This window comes from Hakea prostrata, chromosome 5, assembly GCF_041222555.1.
Source record: "Hakea prostrata isolate BN-2017 chromosome 5, UWA_Hpros_2, whole genome shotgun sequence".
Classification (NCBI taxonomy): Eukaryota; Viridiplantae; Streptophyta; class Magnoliopsida; order Proteales; family Proteaceae; genus Hakea; species Hakea prostrata.
In genome coordinates, this window is record NC_142604.1 from 46,985,527 (window position 1) to 47,010,105 (window position 24,579).

At 36.8% G+C, this 24,579-nt stretch overlaps 1 protein-coding gene across 2 annotated transcripts; it reads left to right on the plus strand.

Annotated features, from left to right (window-relative positions):
- Positions 1 to 1,968: 1,968 nt before the first annotated feature.
- LOC149016183 (MADS-box protein SVP-like) lies at positions 1,969 to 24,374 on the plus strand. Of its 2 annotated transcripts, none has more exons than XM_089157304.1 (9): positions 1,969 to 2,274; positions 2,378 to 2,591; positions 9,967 to 10,045; positions 20,266 to 20,327; positions 20,518 to 20,617; positions 20,711 to 20,752; positions 23,580 to 23,621; positions 23,732 to 23,892; positions 24,123 to 24,374. In XM_089157304.1, the coding sequence occupies exons 2-9, from the start codon at positions 2,410 to 2,412 to the stop codon at positions 24,133 to 24,135; spliced, it is 681 nt and encodes a 226-aa protein (XP_089013430.1). In that variant the 5' UTR covers positions 1,969 to 2,274; positions 2,378 to 2,409; the 3' UTR covers positions 24,136 to 24,374. The 2 variants fall into 2 exon arrangements, with proteins under 2 accessions (XP_089013430.1, XP_089013429.1); XM_089157303.1 differs by having other exon boundaries at positions 1,971 to 2,221.
- The last annotated feature ends 205 nt before the right edge of the window (positions 24,375 to 24,579 follow it).

The following is a 24,579-nucleotide window of genomic DNA, read 5'->3' on the forward strand; positions in this document are numbered from 1 at the left end:
TTATACATAAAGGTGTAATGGTCCTCACAATGGTACAATTAACCATTTTAACGAATTGGAGCAGTGTAATTTTCAAAGATAAAGTGGGGTGTCAATGTTTAAAGGCCTCTGTTTTGAGGTTTGGTGTAATTTGCTCTAATCTTTATTTGCTCATTAAGATAAAAAAAACCGAAATATATGCTAAGTAAAGTGAATTTTATTTGTTGATAAAAATAATTCAATAAAAAGTAAAGATTAGTGCAAGTAGTACTAAATATCAAGGACTGGTTTTACAAGCTTGAGATTTAGTAGATGCCGAGAGAAGATCAATTACACCTTGCAAGCTAAGTCCTACTTATCAAACATGATAAGAGAGACGTTGTGCATGATGTAGTCCATTTAAAATTTAGGTTGTCTTGGCCTCTAAAAAAACATGGGGACATATCCACCCAAAGCCTTGATCGGAAAAAGCAAGTACAAATGATCATAAAAGTGTCTATTTTAGTTTGAAAGTTTCCCTTCCCTTCCTCCCTTCCCTTCCTCCCTTCCCTTCCTTTAAATTCTTATTGCAAATTGTCATGTCCAAATTTGACGTTTCAGTTGAACCTTGGTTGAACCTCAAGGATTGATTAGAACCTATTCACATTTTAAACAATGAGATTGGGCTACCTGTGGTGGTCGAGTTGTTGCCTCAAATGGCCAAGTGAGATAATGAATGCAACATTGCCTCCACTAGATGGAGGATGAGGGGCTCGAATTGAAAAGTTGGAGAGCTGAAGGGGAAATAGAGAGCATATGTAAATTGCAATAAGTTAGTTCAATTATCTTTGACTAAGGTAGGACGATAGTATAATCTGAGGTAGGACGATCGCTAGATCTTCAATGCTAGCCTTGATTTCCTCTTTGTTTGACACATCCGATACAAGTTGCCTTAGGTTTCGGTATGGTATAATGGCTACTATAACTACATAATGAATAGCTCAGTTAATGTGCCATTTGCATTGATTTGATGCTGAGTATCTTGTAGGAGATGGATACGATGCTATATTTTCAGTTCTTTTTGGTTATAGCTTTGATATTCCTGAGCTTTATTCCTATGGGGATGCTCCTAAGAAGGTTATAGGATGGGTTGATGTTCTGATCTCTTCTCTCATACAGTCTTGGTAATATCCCAAGGATGGGTTGAGCTCCCAATCAACTTTATTTTTCTTGATTTACAAGCATGGACCCAAATGGGCCTCTGATTGAGACAATTGAGCTGAGTTATTAAAGAAGATTTGCGCAATACAATTACACAAAACCTGCATAGCAATTGAGAATCCAAATCCTCTCCACCAAGGCAGACCGTCCCCCTATCCTCACACCCTCGCATATGACGTGCCCATGGTACACGGGCAAGCCCGTTTCAACCAACCTATGAAGGTAGGAAGATGGGGGACGACCTGCCCGGGTGGAGGGATTTGATTTAATTGATGTACGGGGCCATGACGATATTTCTTTTTAAATGTTTAATATTTTGTTGTGATTTTTTTAAATATTTAATATAATGAATGTTCTTTACTTCTTTGTCAATTCAAACTTCATTGTGCCACGTCATCTATCCGGTATCAGCCAACAGGCAGCATTGATATCGGTGTCGGAGCCCGTTGTGAGCACTTTTAGCAAATTCAGAATCTTCGTCCAATCCCGTTCGGCTTTCTCACATCCACGGTACACAGTAATTTATCGTATCAAGATAATTGTCGTTTATCAATTTCTCGGACGGGAAATTGAAGGTAGATAAATGCACCAATCCATAATAATAACAAAGCATGCACCCCTTAGTACGGGAAGCTTTGTATCCACAAAAATACTAAAAATAGAAAACCCCGATATTCTATTTCTAGGTTTTCATATTTAAAATTTAAAATGTTGTTATTTCATTATTTATTTATTTATTTATGTTTATTCCCTGACTTCCCCACACGAATGTGAAAGACATCAAAGAAAGGAAAGAAATCAATGAGTCTTCTTTTGCTATAAAAAGTATTTTTGTTTTTCTCGCTAAATCGGTTCTTCAGTTCTCACAGTCAGACACAGGAATCACGAACACCCAGAGACACCCACACAGTCTCTCACTTTCTTTCTCTTATCTCCATTTTGGTTGGTGGGGTTTCTCTTTTATTGGGAAAAACGACCGGAGGGATTCCATCTCTCCTTGTTCGTGCAGTGTTTGTTTACGCTTTCGACAGGTTTCCATTTGGTGCGTATTTCAGAGCTTCGCTCTTCTGGATCATTTTCTTTTTGGAAAATAGGGTTTGTGCAGGAAAAGTGCCACTCTTTTCACCTGAACCCATCGTTTTTCTTTCACCTATCATAGTGGATCTTGTTTGGTTGAGGTTTGTTTCATTCTGTGCAGATAGAGGTGTGTGATTTGGTGAAGAAACAAGAATGGCAAGAGAAAAAATCCAGATAAAGAAGATCGGTAACACTACTGCGAGACAGGTTACTTTCTCAAAGAGAAGAAAGGGGCTTTTTAAGAAAGCTGCTGAGCTCTCTATTCTTTGCGATGCTGAGGTCGCTTTGATCGTTTTCTCCTCAACAGGAAAGCTCTTCCAGTATGCCAGCTCAAGGTTCTTCTTCTTCTTCTTCTTCTTCTTCTTCTTCTTCTTCTAGATCTTAGATGAATGCATGTCTTGTATGTTATTTTATGCCAACGTTGGACGCTAGTTCTGAAGAAGCTTGTTTTTCTTTCCCATGGTTCCTGCATACGAAGGTTTTGAGAGTTCAGGTATTCAGTTTGTCTGGAAGAGAAACCAGGAGCACCCAAACCTGGGCTGCATTTGTTGGTTCAGAAATATAAGTCTCACAAGCCCAGCACTTTTTCAGAAATAGAAATCTCACAATCCCAGCACTTGTGGATTCTCTTTCTTTTTCTGGTAAATCACAACAATTTTAGAACTTCGAAGTGAGTTGTTCTAGCCAAAAGAGAGCTGGGTTTAGTACTAAAAGTATCATTTCACCTCAACTCAAAGTAAGTTTACCATAGAAAAGGTCGAGTGTTTTTGGAGACATGATCGTACAAACCCTAGGACTATGGCTTCTTTCCCTAGATAGTTGTTTTGAGGGATATCATAGTGACTCAGAAACTTATTGATGGACCGTACTGCATATCTGTATTTTTTTTCACATGAAATAAGGGATTTCACGGTAATCTTGAGAAGAAATATCTACTTATTTTCTTCTAAGTACTTGAAATGACCTTTGATGGCAATTTTCCCAGATGAAGAAATCAAGTTGGGGGCGTCAAGCTGTTCTTAAAATCCATTACTTCTCATCTCTGAAACTCTCCTGTAGATTCAAGAAACTGAGTTGGGAAGGCCATAGGTGTGTACGTGTCTTACAAGGAATTTTGGTGAAGCTGAGATAAGCATATCTCCATGGTTCCCTTCTCTGGCTGTGTACGTTTAGTATTATCACTGCTTCTCCACCAGTTAACGTACGTAGTTAATGGAGATTGATAGATGGTTGTTTGTATGAGATGTAGATGTCTACCTATTTTTAACATGCTTACCCAGGGGAGGCAAGCGCCAAATGTGTTTTAAGAAGCTGGAAACTTCTGTTTTCTTTCAGAGCTGCTATAGGTTTGTTTACCATTTTAGTTGCTGAGTTTCTGGGTGGAATATGCAGGAGATCTCTTCACCTCGTAAAAGTTTGGTTGGGGCAACCCTGGCATTATTACAGTGGCATCTAAACATTTGTCTTATGGTTCCTTTGGCAGCAAGCTTCAGTGTTTCGGGCATATCTAATCCCATTGAGCCAAATCAGTCTATAATGGTATTGAATGCAAGATTATCCTTAGTTGTTGCGTACTTCTGTAGTCATTTGTTATCAGGGCTGTCTCGGAAGATGAGCTCAAAATTGTCTTTTGCCTATGGCTTGTTTGTTAGCCATTGAGATGAATCTTCAATTAGGAACACCTATTAGCTATTTAGATGTCGATTAGGAAAAGCATCAAACCTATAACATGCCCAAAAAAATGAATTTTGAATCATTAAATTTAAATTCATTAAAAAAAATGACACTTTCCAAAGTCTTGCATAGGTATAGCTAGTAAGTAGTAAGTAGAGTCTCCTAGAAGCCGCTAGGAAGTAGGGTTTGTTCTATGAAATCATTCCTCTTCTAGGTGCTTTCCTTTTGCCTCTAGTTGGAATGTGGTACAGTCTAAGGTAATATTGCCCCCTGCAGAGAACAATAATGTTCAAATATCATATTGCAAGGCATTGCTTAATCGCATGGAGCTCCTTGGCTTCGTCGGAATGGTGTAGAAGTACTGGTTCTCTCATAACCCATTAACTCCTTATGAAGGAGAGCAAAGCTGGATAAAAAGGAAACACCATGGTGCTATTGAATGGAAAATCATGCATTGTTATAGGGAAACAAATTCAGTTGCGGACTACTTGGCAAAATCTGCTGCAAAGGATCAATTGTCTACTCTAATTCAGTCTTGAGCCTTAGAGATTGTTCAAGAGTTGGAGAAAGATGCAATGTGCCATCCTCAATTTAAATTCTCTAAGTGGTAAAAGGTTAGAGCCAATGGGTGTGTTCTGAAATAATAAATGTAACTCTCTTATATACTGGTTTTCTATTTTATTTAATACCAACTGATCTTTTAACTATAAAAAAGAAAGAACAAGAAAGCATATGAAGGCAACACATGCAGTAGACAAGATAGTTTCATCTCTACAATGTATCATATATGGTGGGGCCATGCTTCAGTGCTGTGCATTAAATGCGCACGGTCAAGATCGAAATCTCGGTTGAGATTTCCGCGTGCTGCACATGCTTAATGCGCAGCATGCAGGTGTGGGATCTACGTGCATAGGTGGATCTCATCTTGAACGCGTAAATGGTATGGCTGGCTTTAAAGATGGTTGTAGCCTTGTAGGACTACTCAAGGATGAATGTTCTGCCCTACTCGACTCCATCTGTTAGTTGGCTGTCAATATGGCCTTCCATGCTTCAATGTATTTGGTGAGAAAGGACAATGTATATGTCACTATTTCTTTGCAGTCTTTCACGAACTACCTTGATGTCAATATCACGGTCAATTCTCATTAGGCCATTGACTTAGATTGTAATAAGAATTGGGACATTGTATATCCTCTCAGGGTCTTCACTTTTAGTGTCTTGAAGTCGTTTATATTTGTTGTTGATAAATTGAGAAGACATGACTGAGCTCAATGAGCTCGGTATTATCATATAATTGAGAATACATATAATACATACATAGAGATTGACTCAATCTCAAATTGGAAAAATAAATAGAAATAGAAAAAGAAAACAATATGAAACCAAAATATTACTAATTAAAGGAATCCATACTAAACCTAAACACTAATTAAAAGGAACTCTGAATCACATGGGGCTCTTCCAAGAAGACCACCACGTAATACACCCCCTCAAGTTGGAGAATGAAGGTTAGAATGCCCAATTTGGAAATCAATGAGGTTCTGAAAAAGACAAGTAGAGATTTAGTGAAGATGTATGCTAAATTTGACAGGTAGGGTGAGGGCACGTTGTTGCTCCTCTTGAAGAAATAAATGATGCACATGATTGACTTCTTTTGAGAACATGAAAACAATAGGTTTGATTAAACAACACTTGCATGTGATTGAATGAGGACAACTACTCCGATGAAGATAATAAAAGGTATGGATAAGCAACTCTCCAACTTGGAATGAATTCGAGGAAACTCTAAAGATGGCAAAAGAAGATAAGCATGGTGGGAGATCTCGCGAGATCTCGCGAGAATCACGAGATATCTCACTATTTTGACATAGCGAGACGAGATGAGAGGCGAGATTTGCGAGATGGGAGATCTCGCCACATCTCGCCAAGATCTTGCCATATCTCGCCGAGATCTCGGCATATCTCGCCGAGATCTCGCCTCTCTCTCGCTGCAACCATAAAAAATTGCCAGAAACTTGATTTTTTGTTGGAATTTGTTGGGGATTCCACTTATAAACATCTTTAAGACATTTACAACATCAAATTATCATCATTCAAGTCTATTTCAACTAGATCTACAACAAAGGTAAGATTTCCCCCAAAATTTGAAATTTTCAAATAGAATATTCTACAATGGGTGTGTGAGTTTAGTGTAAATATATGTTTATCCACAAGCTTTGATCTAACTTTCATGGAAACCAATTTAATGTGATATTTAAACCTATATTTAAATTGATTGGAGGTCAAGAATCCACGTATCCGACCCCATTTAGTTGGGACAAGGCTTATTGTTGTTGTTGTTGTTGTTGTATTTAAACTTATATGTGACATACTATGGTGATGAGTTGACTTGGGAGTCATATGTGGCCACCGCTCGGAATCGCTGATGCAACCGAGTGATACTCTTCTGTCTTGTAGTCTTGTAATCTTATTATTCACATACTCTTGTGATTGTGAATTTATGGATTATGATTTATGACTTAATAAAAGTCTAAAACTTCTTATGGTTGTAAAATTTTGAAGCCATTTAAGTTCTTTGATAGTTTGATGTGTAATGTATTTAATACTTTATAGTTGATAACATGAATTACTGATATCTCTACATTTCGGTTACACAAGGGTTGACTTAGAAGACGAGTTGGTTATTTCTCCAATTCTAAGGCCACCAAGTGTTCAAAAGGCCTTAAATAGATTAAATACCAAATTTCAGCCCAACAGGGGCCCTAAAACGCACCGAGATGGGTCATCGAGATTATGCCAAAATTTTGGTAGATCTCGACCGAGAGCTCGCCATCTCGGTCGAGATCTCTCTATTTTGGAGTGGCGAGATCTCGCTTAAGAGCGAGATCTCCCACCATGAAGATAAGAGCTTAAACTCATCTGAAACATAAATTAATTAAACTTAGGTTCTGTGAATGCTAACTAATTGATCAACAAGACAATAAAAAAAGATTGCAAGTGAAGAAAGGATTAACAACTTACCAACAATCCTCTGCAAGAAGGCAATTTGATTGCAAAGTGATCTAGCAGTGACTTTGTTGCTAAGAGCATTACGAAAAGAGAGATTGCTTGGATGCCTATGATTGATAAAGTAAAGACTTTCCTCCCCCCGCCTTCTTTCTGGGAAGAACAACGTCGCCAACTAAAACTAATGTTGGATAGTAATGGAACTAGACCGATCGCCGTTAGCCTAATACCCTAATAAATTGAGAATACAAGACTAATATTGAATGAGAAGACATGACTATTACTTGGTGATTTTCTTGAAAAAGCCCCATGTGATTCAGGACTCCTTTTGATTAGTGTTTTGGTTTAGTTTGGTTTCCTATAATTAATAGTATTTTAGTTTAATATTGTTTTCTTTTTCTATTTATTTTTCCAATGGTTGAATCTCTATTATTTTGTGTGTGTGTGTGTGTGTGTATATATATATATATATATACACACACACACATATATATTCATTGAGCTTAATCGTCTCTTCTCAATTCGTTATGTCTCATGTATTGAGATCATGGTATTGGCCTTACCATGAACCTGCAATCTTCTTCCAATAGTGTTTGGCGTTAGTTTCAGACAACGACCATTGTTCAATTACAGATGTTGTTGCCGTCACTATACCATATTCTATTTGTCTATGTATCTTGAAGGTTATCATTCTTTGGAGCATGTTATTATATTGGTTGATTTTGGCATTCTGATATTTCTATGTTTCTAATATGGAAAAATTTGCCTAAAGACATTAGGTGAACGGGAAAAAAAAGTAAAGAAAAGAAAAAGAAACATGGAGCAACAATAGTCACTTTTGAGTTGACAGGGTTTTTGATAGGGTTGACTCCTCGGATAATCCCTACAACTTTTTTCTTATTTTTATTTTATCCTTTTTTTCCCCTTAAATTCTTGTGGTCTCTTTAAAAAAAAAGAAGGAAAATCTTTACTTTATCAGTCACAAGCGTCCAATTTTGTTAATCTTTAATAGCAAAGTCACCGCCACATCACTTTTCAGGATGTCTTCGTGCAAAGGATTGTTTTGTATTTTGTCAATCCTTTTTTTACTCGCAAGTTTCTCTAATCATCTTGTTGATCGATGGCATGGTTGTCGTTGTTCAATAACAATTATTGTCTTCAGATTCTCATGAGATGTCAATTGTGTGTATCATTTATTTCTTGAGGAACAATAGCATATCCCCATCATTTCTATTGTTAGATCTAGCAGATGTGTTCACAAAATTTGTACTTGTCTTTTTCAACATCGCATCTCCAAGTTGGCATTCATGACTTTCATTCTCCAACTTGACGGGGTGTATTACGTGGTGGTCTTCTTGGAAGAGCCCCACGTAATTCAGGATTCCTTTCAATTAGTATTTTGGTTTAATATGGTTTGCTTAAATTAGTAGCATTTTAGTTTAATATTGTTTTCTTACTCTATGTATCTTTCATGCATGTATTTGAGATTGAGCAATATTTGTTTATGTACTATATGTATTCTCAGTTGTATGTTAATGAAAAATAGTGAGTTCATTGAGCTCATTTATGCCTTTCAATCCACATAATGTCACGTTTTCTCATTTTATCAATGATTTATCAAACCATAAATACTACTAATTGAAGCAAACCATACTAAACCATAACATTAGTTAAAAGGAATCCTGAATCAAGGTACCAGATCTTGCTCTCGAGATCAATCTTGCACTAGAGAAAAAGCGAGATCTTGCTTAGCATTTGGTATTTTTTTTCCTAGGCCAACTCAAGTGAACTCAAGGGTCCATCTCTTGGGCTTTTAAGGCTCAGGTTGGGCTCAACATTGGTGGTTTGCCTATTTTAGGCCTTCTAAATACTAGTGGCCTTAGATTTGCAAGAATACAACCGTAAATGAGTTCTAACTCGACCCAAAGTTTGAAATTAAAATGTTACATGAACGACCATGAACATTATAAAACATGAAATATATAACCATTAGAACATATAAATGAAAAGCATGTCATAAGATACATCAAATAACTTAATTACCAACATAATACCATCCATACAAGCACAAAAGAACATCACAGTCTCAACTCTCGAAAATATAATAGCACAATCATCATAATTTCAATCGGATTTGGGCTTCTAAGTGGAACTAGACCATTCAACTTGCCATTTGGTTCTCCTAGGGTGCAATTGTAGGGAGCTTGCTTTGAATAAACAAATCCTTTTAGAAAGCGTGAGTGGCATTCATGGTGGAGGCAAGAGAAGGTGAGACTAGTTGAGATCTCTTCCTGTCTGGCTGTCTCGCTCAAGTTGTGGGACTTAAAAGGGTGGTTGGACTGAGATCTTGGGTCAAATTGAGATCTTGACTCAACTGAGATCTCGGTCGAGATTGGCTATTTCCTGAGAGTCTTGTCTTAAGCCTTCAAGAATGCGAGACCTTGTGAGATTCATGCCTTGTAAGAAGATCACCATGTAATAATTGTGTAGATCCGTCCCTTCTTGTTCTCCTATGGTTGTTTTTTTATAGTTCTTATTGTCTTGGTTAGTACATCAATTGCAATTCTGTAGAAGTTAATTATTATTGGAATTGTTAGTCATAGCAATTCCAACAAACAATCATGGAGTGCTTCTAGGATTATAACTTTTAGGAAGTATGTATACAACTATCAAGTCGTGGTTTGGGTCCCATTTTCTCTTTGTTCCATATGTTCCAATAAAGGATTCATTATGACAAAAGCATTTTCTGCTGTTTTGTTGGTGAAAAATTATTTTGAGAAGTGATGTAGATTGAAATATAGGAATTTATGTAGCAATGGTTGTACTCTGGTGTTTGCAGTCAAGGTTTTGATACTTAAGTTGCTGAATGGAATTAGTTAACAATTGACCGAGCCGGTTTCATGCTGGGTTGAATTTTCATCCTGAACTAAAGTTGTAAAATGTTTATTGTTGAACTCAACTATTTCATGGCTACACAATTTTCTATCATCAGTGTTAGAATAATTTTTGTCATTGTTTTGTACTTAACAGTATCAACAGGATAGTGGAAAGGCGTAACCTGCATTCTAAGAATCTGGACAAAATGAATGAACCTTCCCTTGAGCTGCATGTAAGTGTGTACCTGATATTTTAAAATTTTGAACAATTTAGTGTCATTGTTGTGTAGTGGTAAAATTAGAAGAGTGAAATAAGGCTATACGCTTTGGCATTTGTTCAGATATCTATATGTATTAGTATACAAATGGAAATAAGCTTTGCTCATAATCTTGTCTCGGCATCTTAACACTATACATGCGACACATGCATATCCAAGTATATCACTTAGCTAGAGATCATTTGTTTGCGAATAGTGAAAAGAAATGAAGTAGGGAAAAGTGGCATTTTTCCCTCGCCATCTAGGGCCCAATGGAAGCTTTTTTTTCTTCCCCATCTACTTAGACCTTAGAAAGAGAGAATTTTCTGGCATGTCATATACCAAAAGCAGAAGCAAAGGATAACCTTATCGAATAAACAAAATTACATTCCAGATATGAATGGAGCAGTGTTTCCACTGTGCATAAACAAAGAATACCTCTGGAAGGTAAAAAAAAAACTCCTAAAACCAAAAACTAATCGATGGGTTTGAAGACTTTCAAATCAGCCATGGAGAATCAGGCTATTCTTAAATTTCTCCTTTATTATGAGCATCTCCAATGCTGATTTCACTATCAAAACACCTGTAAGGAGTGGGTGAGCAGACAAAAGATCCTCTACGGGCAAATTCTGGAGAGCAATAGTCTGGACTGTAGAATGAAAATTCTAACCAAGGGAAGATAGGTTGTGGAATGTGTCATTGAGTTGTGGGAATTATAAAAGGAGAAACCTGGTGCCAAATTCTTCCGCACAAGTAGAGTTGTGGAAATTATATGTCAGAATATTGATCAAACAAATAGAAAGCGTGGAAATTAGTATTTACTATCAGATCTTTCAAGCAATTACTTGCATTGCCTCTTCTCAATGGTGAGGCTGAGTTGCATCACTTGATATTGTCATCTATATGATGCAATGCATAAACTGGGAATCAGCCTCCATGAAAAAATAGCACGGGCTCCCCTAGTAATTGTGCAGTGAGCTACTTAGACCCCTTTGAGTGCTGCAGGGCTAGGCGCAGCCTATTATGAACATAGTACTTTAAAAATTCAATACAAAGCAGAGATCATGTTAATAACATGCAACACATGCATGCATATAGATGAGATGAAGGGCAATTCATCTCAAGTAAGACTTATTAATCTCGAGAGGTCTGATTAACCTTAAGAGAATTTGGTTCATCTTAAAGAGAGGTTAATTAATCACAAGACAAATCCATCCAAGAAGACCTAGTATTAGAGATGAATGACCAAAGAGAAACTTGATTTAAAGGATGCATGCTAGGATACTTGATCTTTCATTCAAGAGTAGTTTGTGTAACGTCTCAATCTCCATGTAGAGGAGGATATCGTTATTTATCCAGAATCAACTTTACTTAGTTAATTAACCTGAAACCCTTGAGTGGTTTATTTATTGGTTCGGTAGATTTCTTAGATCATTCCGATAAAGCATACTGATTTGCAGTGGAATTTAATCATCTCATGTAGAATAAAATAACATTTCTATAATAGCTATGAATCTCAAAAGTCCTAAAGTATACTTAATCTTCCAAGAAGTACAATTAATGAAAGTTCTCAAATAAATCTATGTATCCTAAAAATGTAATAGACATGGTGGTCTTCCTCTTCCATGTATTCCCTTGGGTTCAGTTCATCCCCTAAGAGGCAAGTTTTGAGAGGAAACTTAGTGAGTGCAACCATGAGAGGAAACTTAGTGAGTGCAACCATGTAATAAATCAACAAGTTTTTCAAATAAAATAATCTTTTATGCAAAATAATTTAAAGCATATATGTGATAACATGATTGTGACAATCTCTCCTAGGCCATGTGTTTCAAATTTAATAGATGATCCATACTATTACATGGATGGTGCTATACCACAACTTTATCATCCACCTCACCCAAAACACTAATTCTTACTTAGTGGATGATACCAAATGATAGGTTCTTTCTTTCTTCTTCTTCTTCTTCTTTTAAAAAAAAAATTTTTTTTTAATGTTTTTTTTAATATAGAAGAAAAAAGTTAAGCTAGATGTCCTCAAAAGAAATACAATCCACATGGAGGAAGTTTGTACTAAGGTTCCCATCTAAACGAGAGCCTAGATTAGTCATAACATCTACACATTAAAAGTTGCCATGTTAATGAAAAAGTTTAAAAGAGTGGGGAGTTTGAAAATAGAGCATGTAGTGTCTTTTACCTTTGTTGCTATTGCCAAAAGGAGTGTCAAATGTTGCATAGGCCAAGGTGTCCTTGGAGACTTTGGAAGTGAGGTGGTAATCCTTTTATCATTGTACCAGATCTGTGAAATAGAGATGTTTGCCCTATTTGCTATTTCCAACCCTTCATCGATCCATAAAAGGATGGCTCCCACTAAATCATTGTCGCCCAAGCACCTGTCTTCACATTGACAAGCTCACCATTTGCACAAATTCCCGCACTCTAGGCTACTTGCTTTAGTAATTCATTAGAAACCCCTATGCAAGATAAAATAGGTAAGCGAAACATAGATAATTTTCTAGATATATGATATGCACCTTGATGTTTGGGTAGTGTCTGAGGGTTTTCAGAGACAACATGGGTTCATAAATCTGACTAAGGATCATTTATCCATCAACAAATATTATTCAAGACACTATATGGATTATGTTTATTAAAAACCACATGGTTCCTTTATGTCCATAAAAAGTAAAAAATGATAATAAAACCAGTAAAAAACCATCAAGTCACTCCTTTGTCATTCTGTGTGTCAGCTGACAGGGAGACATATAAGTGGAGAAGGGATTCTATAGTTAGTTGTTGAGCTCTGAGTCCTAGAGGTCTTGCCACCCAGATCTTCTTAGTCCATTCACACGACAAGAAAACATGCCATATAGTCTCTGCCTTATCTCCGCATAATTCATAAACAATGTCCATTTTCGACCATTGGGATAGAACTGACTTCACTGGCAACCTTGCATTCAACATATGCTAAAAGAAATATTTGAATTTTGAGTGGAGTGGTAATTTCCGAAAGAATTTCCCCCATTGTTTGAAGAGATTGCAAATAGTTGGATATATTTTTCACTATAATGCTCGCCTTGCCAACTTAGCAGAGAACTTGCCATTGGAAGAGACTTTTGATACCCACCTATCATTAAAGGAGGTGAGAGAAATATGGGAAAGAACAGAAACTAGAAGATTAAAGTTAATAGATACTCCCTGTTGAGCTCTAGATTTTTTATTATTTGAGCAATTGTTGTTTTCGGTGCCCACACTGGGACAAGTTGGAGTTTTTTGACAACAGAAATTCCATTGTTGAACTAGGGATCAAACCAAAAAGAGGTTTCAGTCCTATTACCAATTATCTTTACTACCATTCCCTCAAGCTAGGGGATTATACTGCAAATACTCTTCCAGGGCCAGGAACCATTCTTCATTCGCACGTTAGGATCAAAAAGGGAAGTTTTTGGAAAGGATTTGGCCTTTAGAGTCATAACCCACTAAGAAGGCGCCACCCTTGTTTGAGTAGCAGAGTCGAATTAACAACTTCCATCCTTTTAAACCCCAGATCTATTGTAGATTTGGGTTGACAACACTTATCCCAATTTATAAGGGTAAAATGCCTAGTTTTATTCAGATTGCCAAGCCAAAATCTTTGGCAGATGGAATCGATTTGTCTACAAAATGATTCAGGAATGCGGAAAAATTACATATGGTAAGCAGAAAGGAGTTGCAACACAGACTTTATTAAGACTTTCCTTCCTGCAAGAGATGATAAAGAGGTAGCTTTCCAGCCTGCAAAATGCTTGCTAATTTTACCTAAGAGAAAGTTAAGATTCTTGCACCTGGCCTTATCATAAAAAAGGCTGGTATCCAGATATATCGCATCCTTGTTCATATGTGAAATGCCCAAGATCGACAAGATCCGGCTTTTGATTCAAGCATTAACATTATGACCGAAAAAAGCAACACTTTTCTCAAAGTTAATTTGCTGACCTGTTACATTAGAGAACAACGCCAAAGCATTGCTAAAACATCATCAACTTCCTCTTAACAAAAGAGGAAGCTTTTATCCACAAAAAACAAATGCAAAATTTCATGAGCAGTATTGGCAATTTTGATACCCTTAAATAGGTTCAAATTCTATATTCCTTGAGAAGTTTAGATAAAACCTCCATTAATGGAAGAAAAAGGTATGGGCTCAAAGGGCAGCCCTGTCGAAGACCTTATGATGCTAAGAACCATTTAAAAGGGCAGCCATTCATTTTTATTGAAATGTGGAATGTGGAAGAGCTAATTAGCTTAAACACCAAGTTACACCAATGTTGATCAAAACATAGGAAAGAAAATATACTTGAAATAACCTTCCACTCCGTTCTATCATGGGCTTTGGATAGATCGAGCTTTAGAGCAACAAAACCTTGCTTCCTCCTAGTCGTCTCTCATAAAATGAAAAAGTTTAGAGCAAATTGCAATGGAACCCCAAAATGGAGGCATTAAAGCACTAATACCCCCACTTTATGTTTAAAAGCATAGAGACTCCAAAATTGGATTTTCATTTGATATATTTATCAAATTTATCTCTAAAAACAGTTAAATTACTATTTAGTTTAAAAAAATATCACTCTAATAAACAGTGTTTGAAAGGTTTTCAGTGACAAATTGGACAAATATATCTAATAAAAATATAATTTTGGGGTCTTTGTGTTTTTTAAATATAAAGTGGGTGTCAGTGCTTTAAGGCATCCATTTTGGGATGTTAGTGCAATTTGCTCAAAATTTTATGGGCAAGAAATATATTTTCAGTGATTTATCTTTTGGGTGCGAATGCTCCCTGGAGTGGAGAGATGTTTTGCCAAAATGGGTTTATAGCAACAAGCAAGGATCTTGGCCAAAACTTTATTAATCACATAGGAGGGTACGGTTAACCCCCTATGAAGAAAACATATCTCTGAAGGAAGAGACCTCAAAATCCACTATAGCCCCTATGAATCAACTGCCAGTGTTTTTGGAAGAACAACGCATGAAAACCATCCATATCTGGGGCCTTATGGAAACACCACCCATTTAATTTCTTCCATTGCAGGATTGCAAAGATACCCTCTAAAATAGAACCATTTTCAAGAAGGGGAAAAAGAGTTTCGATGAAAGACAAATCCAAAGAGCCTGAAGATACAAAAAGATTTTGCATATATGATGCAAAGGTGTTAGCAATATCCTTTGGCTCCAATAGAGAGTCCCCATCCATCACTATGGAACCAATTCTCCTAGAGTGATAGTGAATCTTGGTAGCAAGGTGGTAGTACATGGTATTACGGTCTTCTTCCAGGATGTGCTTAGATCTAGATTTTTGAAACCAAAACCATTCTTTAGCGTCCAAGGCCCATGAAAGGAGCCGTTTTTTCCTCAAATATTAATTCCCAATTCGGGACAGGTTGTTGTTCTAAAGCATCATTCCCAAACACCTCGGTGTTCTAGGACCGGAGGAAACGAGATAAACATGCAAGTTTAGAGTCCAAAGAAACCTCAACACTCCAATTCCTACATTTGACCATAGTATCCGAAAAAGAAGGGTGAAGGTGCTAGGCCAATTGGTAGCGAAAAAGTTTTTTCTCTGTCTGATGAAAAGGGCAAGTTACCATCATTAATGGATTATGATCAAAGCAGCTGTTGGGTAAATGGAGCACCTTGGCAGAGTAAAAGTAGGTGATCTAGTTTTGGGGTAGCAAAAATATGGTCCAATTTTTCTTTAACCAGTTTGGGAGGTTTTTGCTTATTAGTTCAAGTGAAGTACTAACCAAAGGCAGAGATTTCCACCAGTGTAAAGGAATTACCAACTCCAAGAAAACAGATAAGGAAGGAGTTGACTAAAAAAGATACTCCCATCTTACCTTTAGGGTTGATGGTTTCATTGAAATCACCAAGAATGACAAATGGGAGCTGAACCTGGGAAAGAAAAGTAAGCATGCATTCCCAAAATAATTTCCTATCAGAGTAGGAACGAGGTGCATGGACAAAGATGATCATCCAGGGTGTAGCACCATGAAGGACCAGGGCCAAAAAGTGTTCATCTGATTTAACCGGGGAAATAGAAACCCCATTCAAAGCTAAAGCCCACAGCCCTCCCCTAAGACCCTTCAATCTTGAACTATTGAAAAAGCCAATATAAACATATTCTTTCCAAAACTATTTGTGCTGAAACAACCAAGGATGGTTGGTACACTCTGTGTCACACAAGAGAACCATATCAGGTTTATTTTTAGGGTAATTTTCATCTGGACCCCCGAGGTTTGGTCCAAGTCACTTTTAGTCCAGTTTAAGTTTTATTTTGCATCTGGCTCCCCTATGGTTTGAAGAAATGATCAAATAAGGACAAGCTTAACAGAATCCATTAGTTTAAAAAATTTTGTGACAAAAATACCCCCTTTTTTATTTATTTGTTTTAGTTTTTTTTCTTCCTTTTAATAAGTTTCTTTATTTTATTCAAAGAACAAATGTAAAACCGCATCTACCCGTCTTCTCCGTCGTCGGCCAAGAACTGCCGCCTGCAGATGACCGAAGGCTTTGGAGAGGAAGCGGAAGAAGAGCCCTTGTACCGATCTACCCTTCGGTTTGGTCCCTCCTACACCCAATCCGATTGCGAAATTCATCACCACCGCCAGCCGGCCCAGCTCCGTCGCCGCCTTCTAATTCCTCGCCTAAACTATAGCCTACAATTAATGGGACAAGGATGAAAAAACAGAGAAAAAGGCAGAACAATTTGGTTCAAACTCAAGCCAGATACAATAATACGGAAAAAGCAAAAAAGGAGAAAATCAAAACATGAGTGGAAAAGTTGTTCAAAGAGTCCATTTCCAGTTTTCAAAGTCGAGGAGTTTTTCCTTTTGGAAGAGATTTTCAAAGTTGCGGGAGTTTTTCCTTTTGGAAGAGTTGTTTTGAGCCCATCACAAACTTCGTCTTCGATTTCCCATCCGAACCTTCACCTTGTATCCAAGAATTACCATGGGTATCCCCTCTTGGTGATCCGATTTCAACGAAGCCGCCGACGATGAGTTCAGATCTCCACCGCGCTGTTACCGTGACCTCAAAACAATCGTGTTCTTGGTTTCGGGGTTACGCGACGCTGCCGGAGCTCATGGTGATAAGGGTTGGATCTTTCAAGAAAACAAGCTCTTGTTTCGGTTCTTTCGAGTTAGGTCCGCCTTTAGACAAAGTGCCAACACCATGGAAGAATTAAACAAATATTTTCCAGAAGGGCCAGAGAAAGAAGGCAGAGAACGACCTTCCCCCGGAGGCTGCGGATAAAGTTCTCACTCCGAGCCACAAACACCCTCTCTATTTCTCTTATTACTCGTCGGGGTTTTGATTCTTTTATTAGTTTACGCAATCATTATTTGAGTAAGCATTGAGCGAAGAAAAGCGGGCTAGAAAGGATTCACGGGAGGACAGAGAAAGTGGGTTGGGAGAGCGGTAGAGAACCCAACAACGGCGGCGGCGGCACGAGATGAAATCATGTTGCAGCTCCGCCGATTGAGAAGACGGATAGAATGGCGAGGAAATACGGAAGGTCTCACCGACCCACTTTCTTTTCACAAAAAAAAAAATTAAATTTTTACATCTTTTTTTTTATTAAAAAAAAAATCGAACAAAAAATACATGGGTATTTTTGTCATAAAAATTATTAAACTAATGAATTCTATTAAACTTGTCCTTAATTGATCATTTCTTGAAACCACAGGGGAGCCATATGCAAAAGAGAACTTAAACTGGACTAAAAGTGACTTGGACCAAACCTCAGGGGGTCCAGATGAAAATTACCCTTATTTTTATGAATGACTCTTTCAAGGCAGCGTTGAGAGAAACTGCCATTTAGGCCTCTAATATTCCAAGTGATAATCTTCATCAAAAAGGAAGTCAATAAAGTCCTCAATAAAAGAGACAAAACAAACTGTTCCAACAGGGAGGAAACGACCAAGAAAAACGATAGAGAAACACAACCTTAATAAAAGAACGTTGAGATCTAAGATAAAATAAGTAGGAAGCCAAAGAACAGTATAAATAAGAGATGAAAATAATAAAACCAAATACATAGAATAATTACTACAAAAAGCGCAAGGCAAATACTGAAGCAAGACAGAAAAGCAGAAATCAACACAAGAGAATCCAACTGGAGAGAGACAGAGAAAAAAGATCAAGCAGAAAAATGGTTTCTAGTTCTAGAATTAGGCTTACAATGCCAACTATATATAATAGCCCAGATAGAAACAAAATAAACAATACAAAGACCTAAAAACAGTTTCTAGTTCCCCAAATGATGGGTTCTTGATCAGCCTTATTTTTAGCATCCACAGGGCGAACCTTGGACCTCCCTTTAACCAAATTGAAGGTTAACTCATCAACTTATGAATAAAAATTGACAAATTGATTCCAGCAAGTCTGTTAGTCCCATATTAGTTTACTCCTTAAGTATAATTATGTGAATATCAATATAAAAAGTATAAAATACTCTTATACTTTAGTCACGGCTGTTACAATATTCCTCCCCCTTTATAAAAATTTCATCATTGAGATTTAGATTATAAGGGATTTAAGAAGATAGAGAACTCAGCTAGCATTTAAAAAAAATATAAATGGTCTGAAACACCCTTTTACTTTAAGTTCGGGTGTTACAATTTGATATGCCGAAGCAAGTGGTTTCCCTCAATATAAGTCTCCCCATGCTTCACTACCACACAAGCTAGGCCTTAGTGATGTCCATCAATCTAAGGTCACCCTTGTTGGTTATGAGAACAAACCAAGTCCCACTTGATAGAAAACTCCTCTTAGTAGATTGCAAATCATTAGACCAAACTATATTTGTGTGTTAAATGTTCCAGTCTTCATAAGTGACCCTAGGCATTGGTAAATAGAATAATCTTGTACAAAAAAACTCTATTACTGGTGACCATATCATTATAGAGCAATTGTGCATTTTTGTGTTCTGCTTTAATAAAACCATACCTTCTTGAACTCTTTCAAAAAAACGGTTTCTATTGTGGTACAATATGGTAATGATTATGTTTGTGCTACCCATGACATGTATTGGTTTTTTACCATTTTATATTGTTTTTGCACCCCTATATACTGAAATCATGATGTCCATTTTATATAATTTTCTTATCGAAACTGTACTTATCGTGGTATTGTGTTAACTATTTATAAATGTAGATACAAAAACGGTATGATACAGTATTGGTTGTTGGTATTACTTTCTATACCGTGCCGATACTGTATTGAATTAGTGATATCGTATCGCTTGAGATCCTTACCACAACTCTTGCCCTTCCTTTCTCTTCCCCCCTAAAATGCAAAACTGCCCTTCATTTGGAGTGAAAATAGCTTGCTTTTCTCCAAAGGTTATCTACTGCCACAAAAATCTTTGATATTTAGTCTGGGAATATTTTAGGTTTTCTATATGCCTGGAGGATCCACACATAAAAACAAACACTTGTCAACAAGTTAGGAATCTTCATACCTACTCTGCCATGGGAAGATTGATTTTGTTTAATGACCAATAAGAAATTGAGGTCTCTCCAAAGAAAATTCCTTTGCTAAGTGTAGAGAACATGGAAGAGGCAAGGTTACCCGTTCATCCCTGAAATCTTATCAGACCTTGTTTATAGGAAGGCCATAGGAAACTATCAGGTCCAGGTCAAACCTATTAGCCTCTAAGTTTCAGACTGCATTTTTAATTTATATCACTAGAAAGGCTGGCTTTAGGAATAAAAAGGGTGTACCTAGTGTCGAAGGCTTCGGCACAAGTAAAGTCGGGGCGGGGGGGTTTCTAAGTATTTTACTCCTGCAATACTTATTGAAAACTATTTTGATGCCTTGAACTCAAGCTATAACTTGATCTAACCATTGTGTAGTGACAAGAATAGGCTTTACAAAAATTCTCTTAGAAAAATAATATAGGGGACAACCTGGGAATGATAGAAATTCACTGATTCGTTTCTCTTTGATGATCTTATAGTTTCATGATTATCTAATACTTACATATAAAAAATGTCTTTGCGTCTGCCTCAATACCAGAAACCTGATCATTTATACCTCTCTCTCTCTTAAATAAACTGTCAATATGAAATCATATGTGCAAGCTATTATCTCTTTCTCGTCTTGTAGCTTACCAAAAATTTAGCCTACATTAATATCTGACTGGAATACCCTTGCTGTCTCTTTAGCTAGAGAACAGCGACTATGCCGGGTTGAGCAAGGAACTTACTGACAAGACCCATCAACTAAGGTAAGGAACTATTATTAATTGATAACGAAACAAGACCAAACTAGAAAAGAAAAGGATTCCTATATGCATATAGGAATGTTGAAGCTTCATATCTTTACTTAGGAAGATATGTATATAGGAATGCTGCTACCCAGAGAAAGGATTCCTATAAGCTTATATCTTTAATGTTGAAACATAATGTGCATGTTAGGAGAATGCGGGGAGAAGATCTGCAGTGTTTAAGCATTGATGAATTGCAGCAGCTAGAGAAATCCCTTGAAACTGGACTGGGTCGTGTATTAGGAAGAAAGGTTGGTGTTCATTACAAAGACTATAGTATAATCATAATTGACTCTAATTTGAATTTCATGGACTTACATATTGAGTTCAACATGGGTTTCTAGGGTGACAAGATTATGGAGGAGATCAGCACTCTCAAGAGAAAGGTCAGGGATCAAACTTCACAATTTAATTTATGTTCTGCATACTCTACCGGAGTCTTTTCTGCATTAGTACGTGTTGCATTCTCTCTAATTGCTTTTGTGAAAATCAAGACGAATTTCTTAGACTGTATTATAGGGTTTGATAATCTGTCCTGCAAAATGGCTTGAATAATGAAATAGGGTCACCTGAGGTGAAGTAGCCAGAGATATGTACTAGAAAATAGAAAGCTGTTGTTTAAGGAGTGAAATCAAATTTGAGGTATGTCTATTGTTTCAAAGAGAACTTCACTGCTAGCCCATAGAATGATGAAGCTTCTATCTTTCCATTTATGAAGGGATTTTGAGTAAGTTTTGATGCATGAACTTCTTTACTTTATCAGTCCGAACAAATATTAAGGAGTAGATTTACTTGAGGTGAAGTGAGTTGAAATGAATATGGGATTAACATATTTGTTCTCTTGAGTCTTTAATAATCAATAATAAGATTTCATTGGTGAATTGATAATCTAAAAAAAAATTAATCATAAACTGAATGGGTCTTTGTCTAAAGTCATGAAGTGAAAAGAAGTTGTTGGCTTTTTTGTTCCATTGGCTGAGATTATACCTGTTGTCATTGTTGGCAACCAAAATACAGTGTGTTCTAAGAGTATATGGCTTGTACTGAAGTGAATGTCCAATAGAAGGCTTTAGGAATTCATATGTGTTTTTAAAGGGTACTTGTAAGAAGATTTAAGTGTTTTGGGTGAAGCGAAGATTCCTTAGGATGGTGGATTTCACAGGTTGGTGCAAAAGGATCATGTTGGATGAGTTTTTGGGTAGTTATGCAATTGTTTTCTAGGTTCATCTTCAACTGAGAAAACGTAGTTAATGAACTCTTCTTTCCAACACGCTTTTGAGATTGTGATTCCGATATCAAATGAGAAAGTTATGATGTTTCTCATGAGAGAGTGCGATATAAAAACAAATTTGGGCAGTGTAGACATTGGATGAAATTTACTCTCTATGATGTTATCTCTATTTAGGGTTTCAAAAATAAATTTTAAGAGTTTGGGAGTCCTTTTGAAAGAAGTTTCATTCTCAAGCAGAAACATGTAATTTTGAAAGATTGAATGGTGCGAATCTAATGGTTATTAGAAGGACATAGATGAAGATTCGATTTTAAAGGCTGATATTGATGCGCTTGGTTTTCAAGTGTCCATGATGGAAAAGTTTCCATCACAAGGTGTTTGGTTGGTTGGTTGGAAGTATGCATATATGTTATAGTGCGAAGTATAATAATTGAAATGATCCAATGGCATATTTAAGATAGAATCAAAAGGATTCTATTTGAAATAATCTTGTGAGGTCTCATATTACTTAAGACATCCAACGACCCAAATATCACTTGCCATTTTAAAATGGATATCCAACGGTTGTGTGATTAGATTTTCTTTGGGACTCATCCAAAAGATAAAATCCAACGGTTCCTATACTTTGACGTTCATCCTCTTTAAAGCATGAATTTTAACAAAACAGAAATGGGTTTTGAGGTTTTGGCTTGTAGAGACTGAGAAAAACAAGGATGAGAAGCCAATAAGCAATATTGGTGAAAACGTTGAAGAAGAAGATGAGTAGTCTATTGTAATCTCTCTCATTTGAAAAGTTTCACATTTTAAGTAGTTGCTTGTTAGGGTTGAGTTTTTAATGTTGCAACCTTATACTTTTGTGAGTGCAAGAGTTTATACTGAAATGGGTGCTCCATGTTTTGAATGTATTGAGAATAGGTGATTTCTGATCATTGTATTGATCAAGATTTTAGTTGGAAAATATTGAGTAAATACGAAGATCTATTTAGGGCATTATTCTGTAGATGTAGGCAGTTTGGCCGAACCACGTAAATTTGGTGTCTTGTCTCTCTAATTTATTTTTGCATTGTATATATTAGAGTGCTTTGATTGCAAAGTGGTGTTACACTATCTAGTAAACCCAGCCACATTGTGGTATGGTGAACGTGTCCTTTGTGTAATTGATAACTACATGATTATCTTGATCAACCTTGTATCATATTGAAGAGAATTTTAAACGACACTGATTTAATCCCCTCCCCCAGTGTCAACATGGGAATACAATTTTACTGCAGAGTTGGTTAATTTTACTTTAAAGGTGCCAGTTCTTGTCTTATTTGTTCTTTGTTCATATTCTTTTGTGCTTTCAAGATGATGAAGGATACAATATTTCATATTCGTAGAGGTCTTGCAGGGAAAGTTGGTTTGCAGAAACTTTTGGCATATATATGCATTGAACAATTTTGAGAAACTTAAATAATTAGTCACTTACATTATAGTGTAATATGAGGTAATGTGCTGCTGCTATTTTTTCTCCCATTCAATCCCGGTAGGACCTGATCCATGCAGCTGTCGAGTTAGTGTGAACCTTGAAAAGTCATGCTGAAAGCAAAACCAAGTCCATTTAGTTGTGGAGTAATCACATTGCCCTCTTTCTATCCATCTGACTGTCGGATGGGCGATGCGTAGATTGTTTTCATTGCAATCGTTGGATGGTAAGGCTGAAATGGAATCAGTCCGTTTTCAAAAGGCGTGATTCCTCTCTATCAACGGTTGCAATTAAACTATTTCATGTGTTGCCCACCCAACTTTCAGACAAACAGGACCGAAGGCAATATGGGCCGAAGAGGATCTAGATCTGTTTTGGGATCTGTATGAACCCGTGAAAGTAAATTGAGTCAAAGGCCTCGATACTTGTTACTTAAGGGTGCTTTTTTTTTTTTTTTGGGGGGGGGGTATCAATCTTATGTTCTCCTCATATTTTGTGTTTGATGTTAAAAATGCAGGGATCACAATTGGAGGAAGAGAATGAGCGACTGAGACAGCTGGTGAGAGATTTACTAAGATGAACATAAGGGGATTACAGTCTTTCATTCCATCTTTTCCATTTATTTTCTCTTCACACTTTGATTGAAGTTCAAAACTCTTTTGATCACAGGTGAACATGTCTAGAGTCCAATCTCAGGTATCTCAGGTGCCCCATGAATCGGAAAACATAGTTTATGAAGAGGGCCAATCTTCGGAATCTGTTACTAATTTCGGTAGCTCTGTTGGTCCACCCCAAGATTGTGATAGTTCTGATACATCTCTGAAGCTGGGGTAAGTCTTAGTTTTGGCTTCTCTTCATCCATTATTTTTTCCTTTCTTTTTCTCTCTTACAAAAAATTCATTTGTATAAAAAAGGGGTGGGAAATTACATTAGCAAAGCATTGATCCCAGCCTTCTCTTCTTTTAGTCATAAATCTAAAGTTTCTTTCTCGTAGTTATTTTTAAACCTCACCCCACCCCACCTTTCTTTTTCTCTTGCTTTGGTGTTTTAATTCATGCAGGTTAGGAATTTGAAGGACGATCCCTGTGGAAATTCTCTGTTTCCTTGAACTTATGCAACTGTGTTTTCCCCTTCTTCTGAATAGAGTGAAAGCAAGAAAGCAAGTATTGTAACCAAACATATCAAAATTATACTTATCGTTCCTCTTAACTATGTTGTATGTATGTCTGGTAATAGCCTATTCCCTTTCTGTGTTGTTCTGTGTTCTCCTCTATGAACTACTCTAGTCGATGAATTTAAACTTGTTTTTATCCCCAAAAAGGTTGAAAATGGACCATTGGTGTCCACTGAGATGGCCATTCATGTAATATTGTTAGGAATACTGAAACCAACCATTCGTCAAACTTAGCTGTTCTGATGATCAGATGGGTTCCACAGAATCCCATCTTTCCCAATTTCAGTTCCATTTACCGACATCAGTTGGAATATTATCGCTTGCACCAGTGGGTGGGTGGTGA

Bases quoted from the DNA above. Each gene is read 5' to 3' on its own strand.
- LOC149016183 (XM_089157304.1), top strand. From the start codon at position 2,410: ATGGCAAGAGAAAAAATCCAGATAAAGAAGATCGGTAACACTACTGCG. The intron at 20,328-20,517 runs GTAAGGAACTAT...TGTGCATGTTAG, and splicing joins GACAAGACCCATCAACTAAG to GAGAATGCGGGGAGAAGATC. The intron at 20,618-20,710 runs GTTGGTGTTCAT...ATGGGTTTCTAG, and splicing joins GTCGTGTATTAGGAAGAAAG to GGTGACAAGATTATGGAGGA.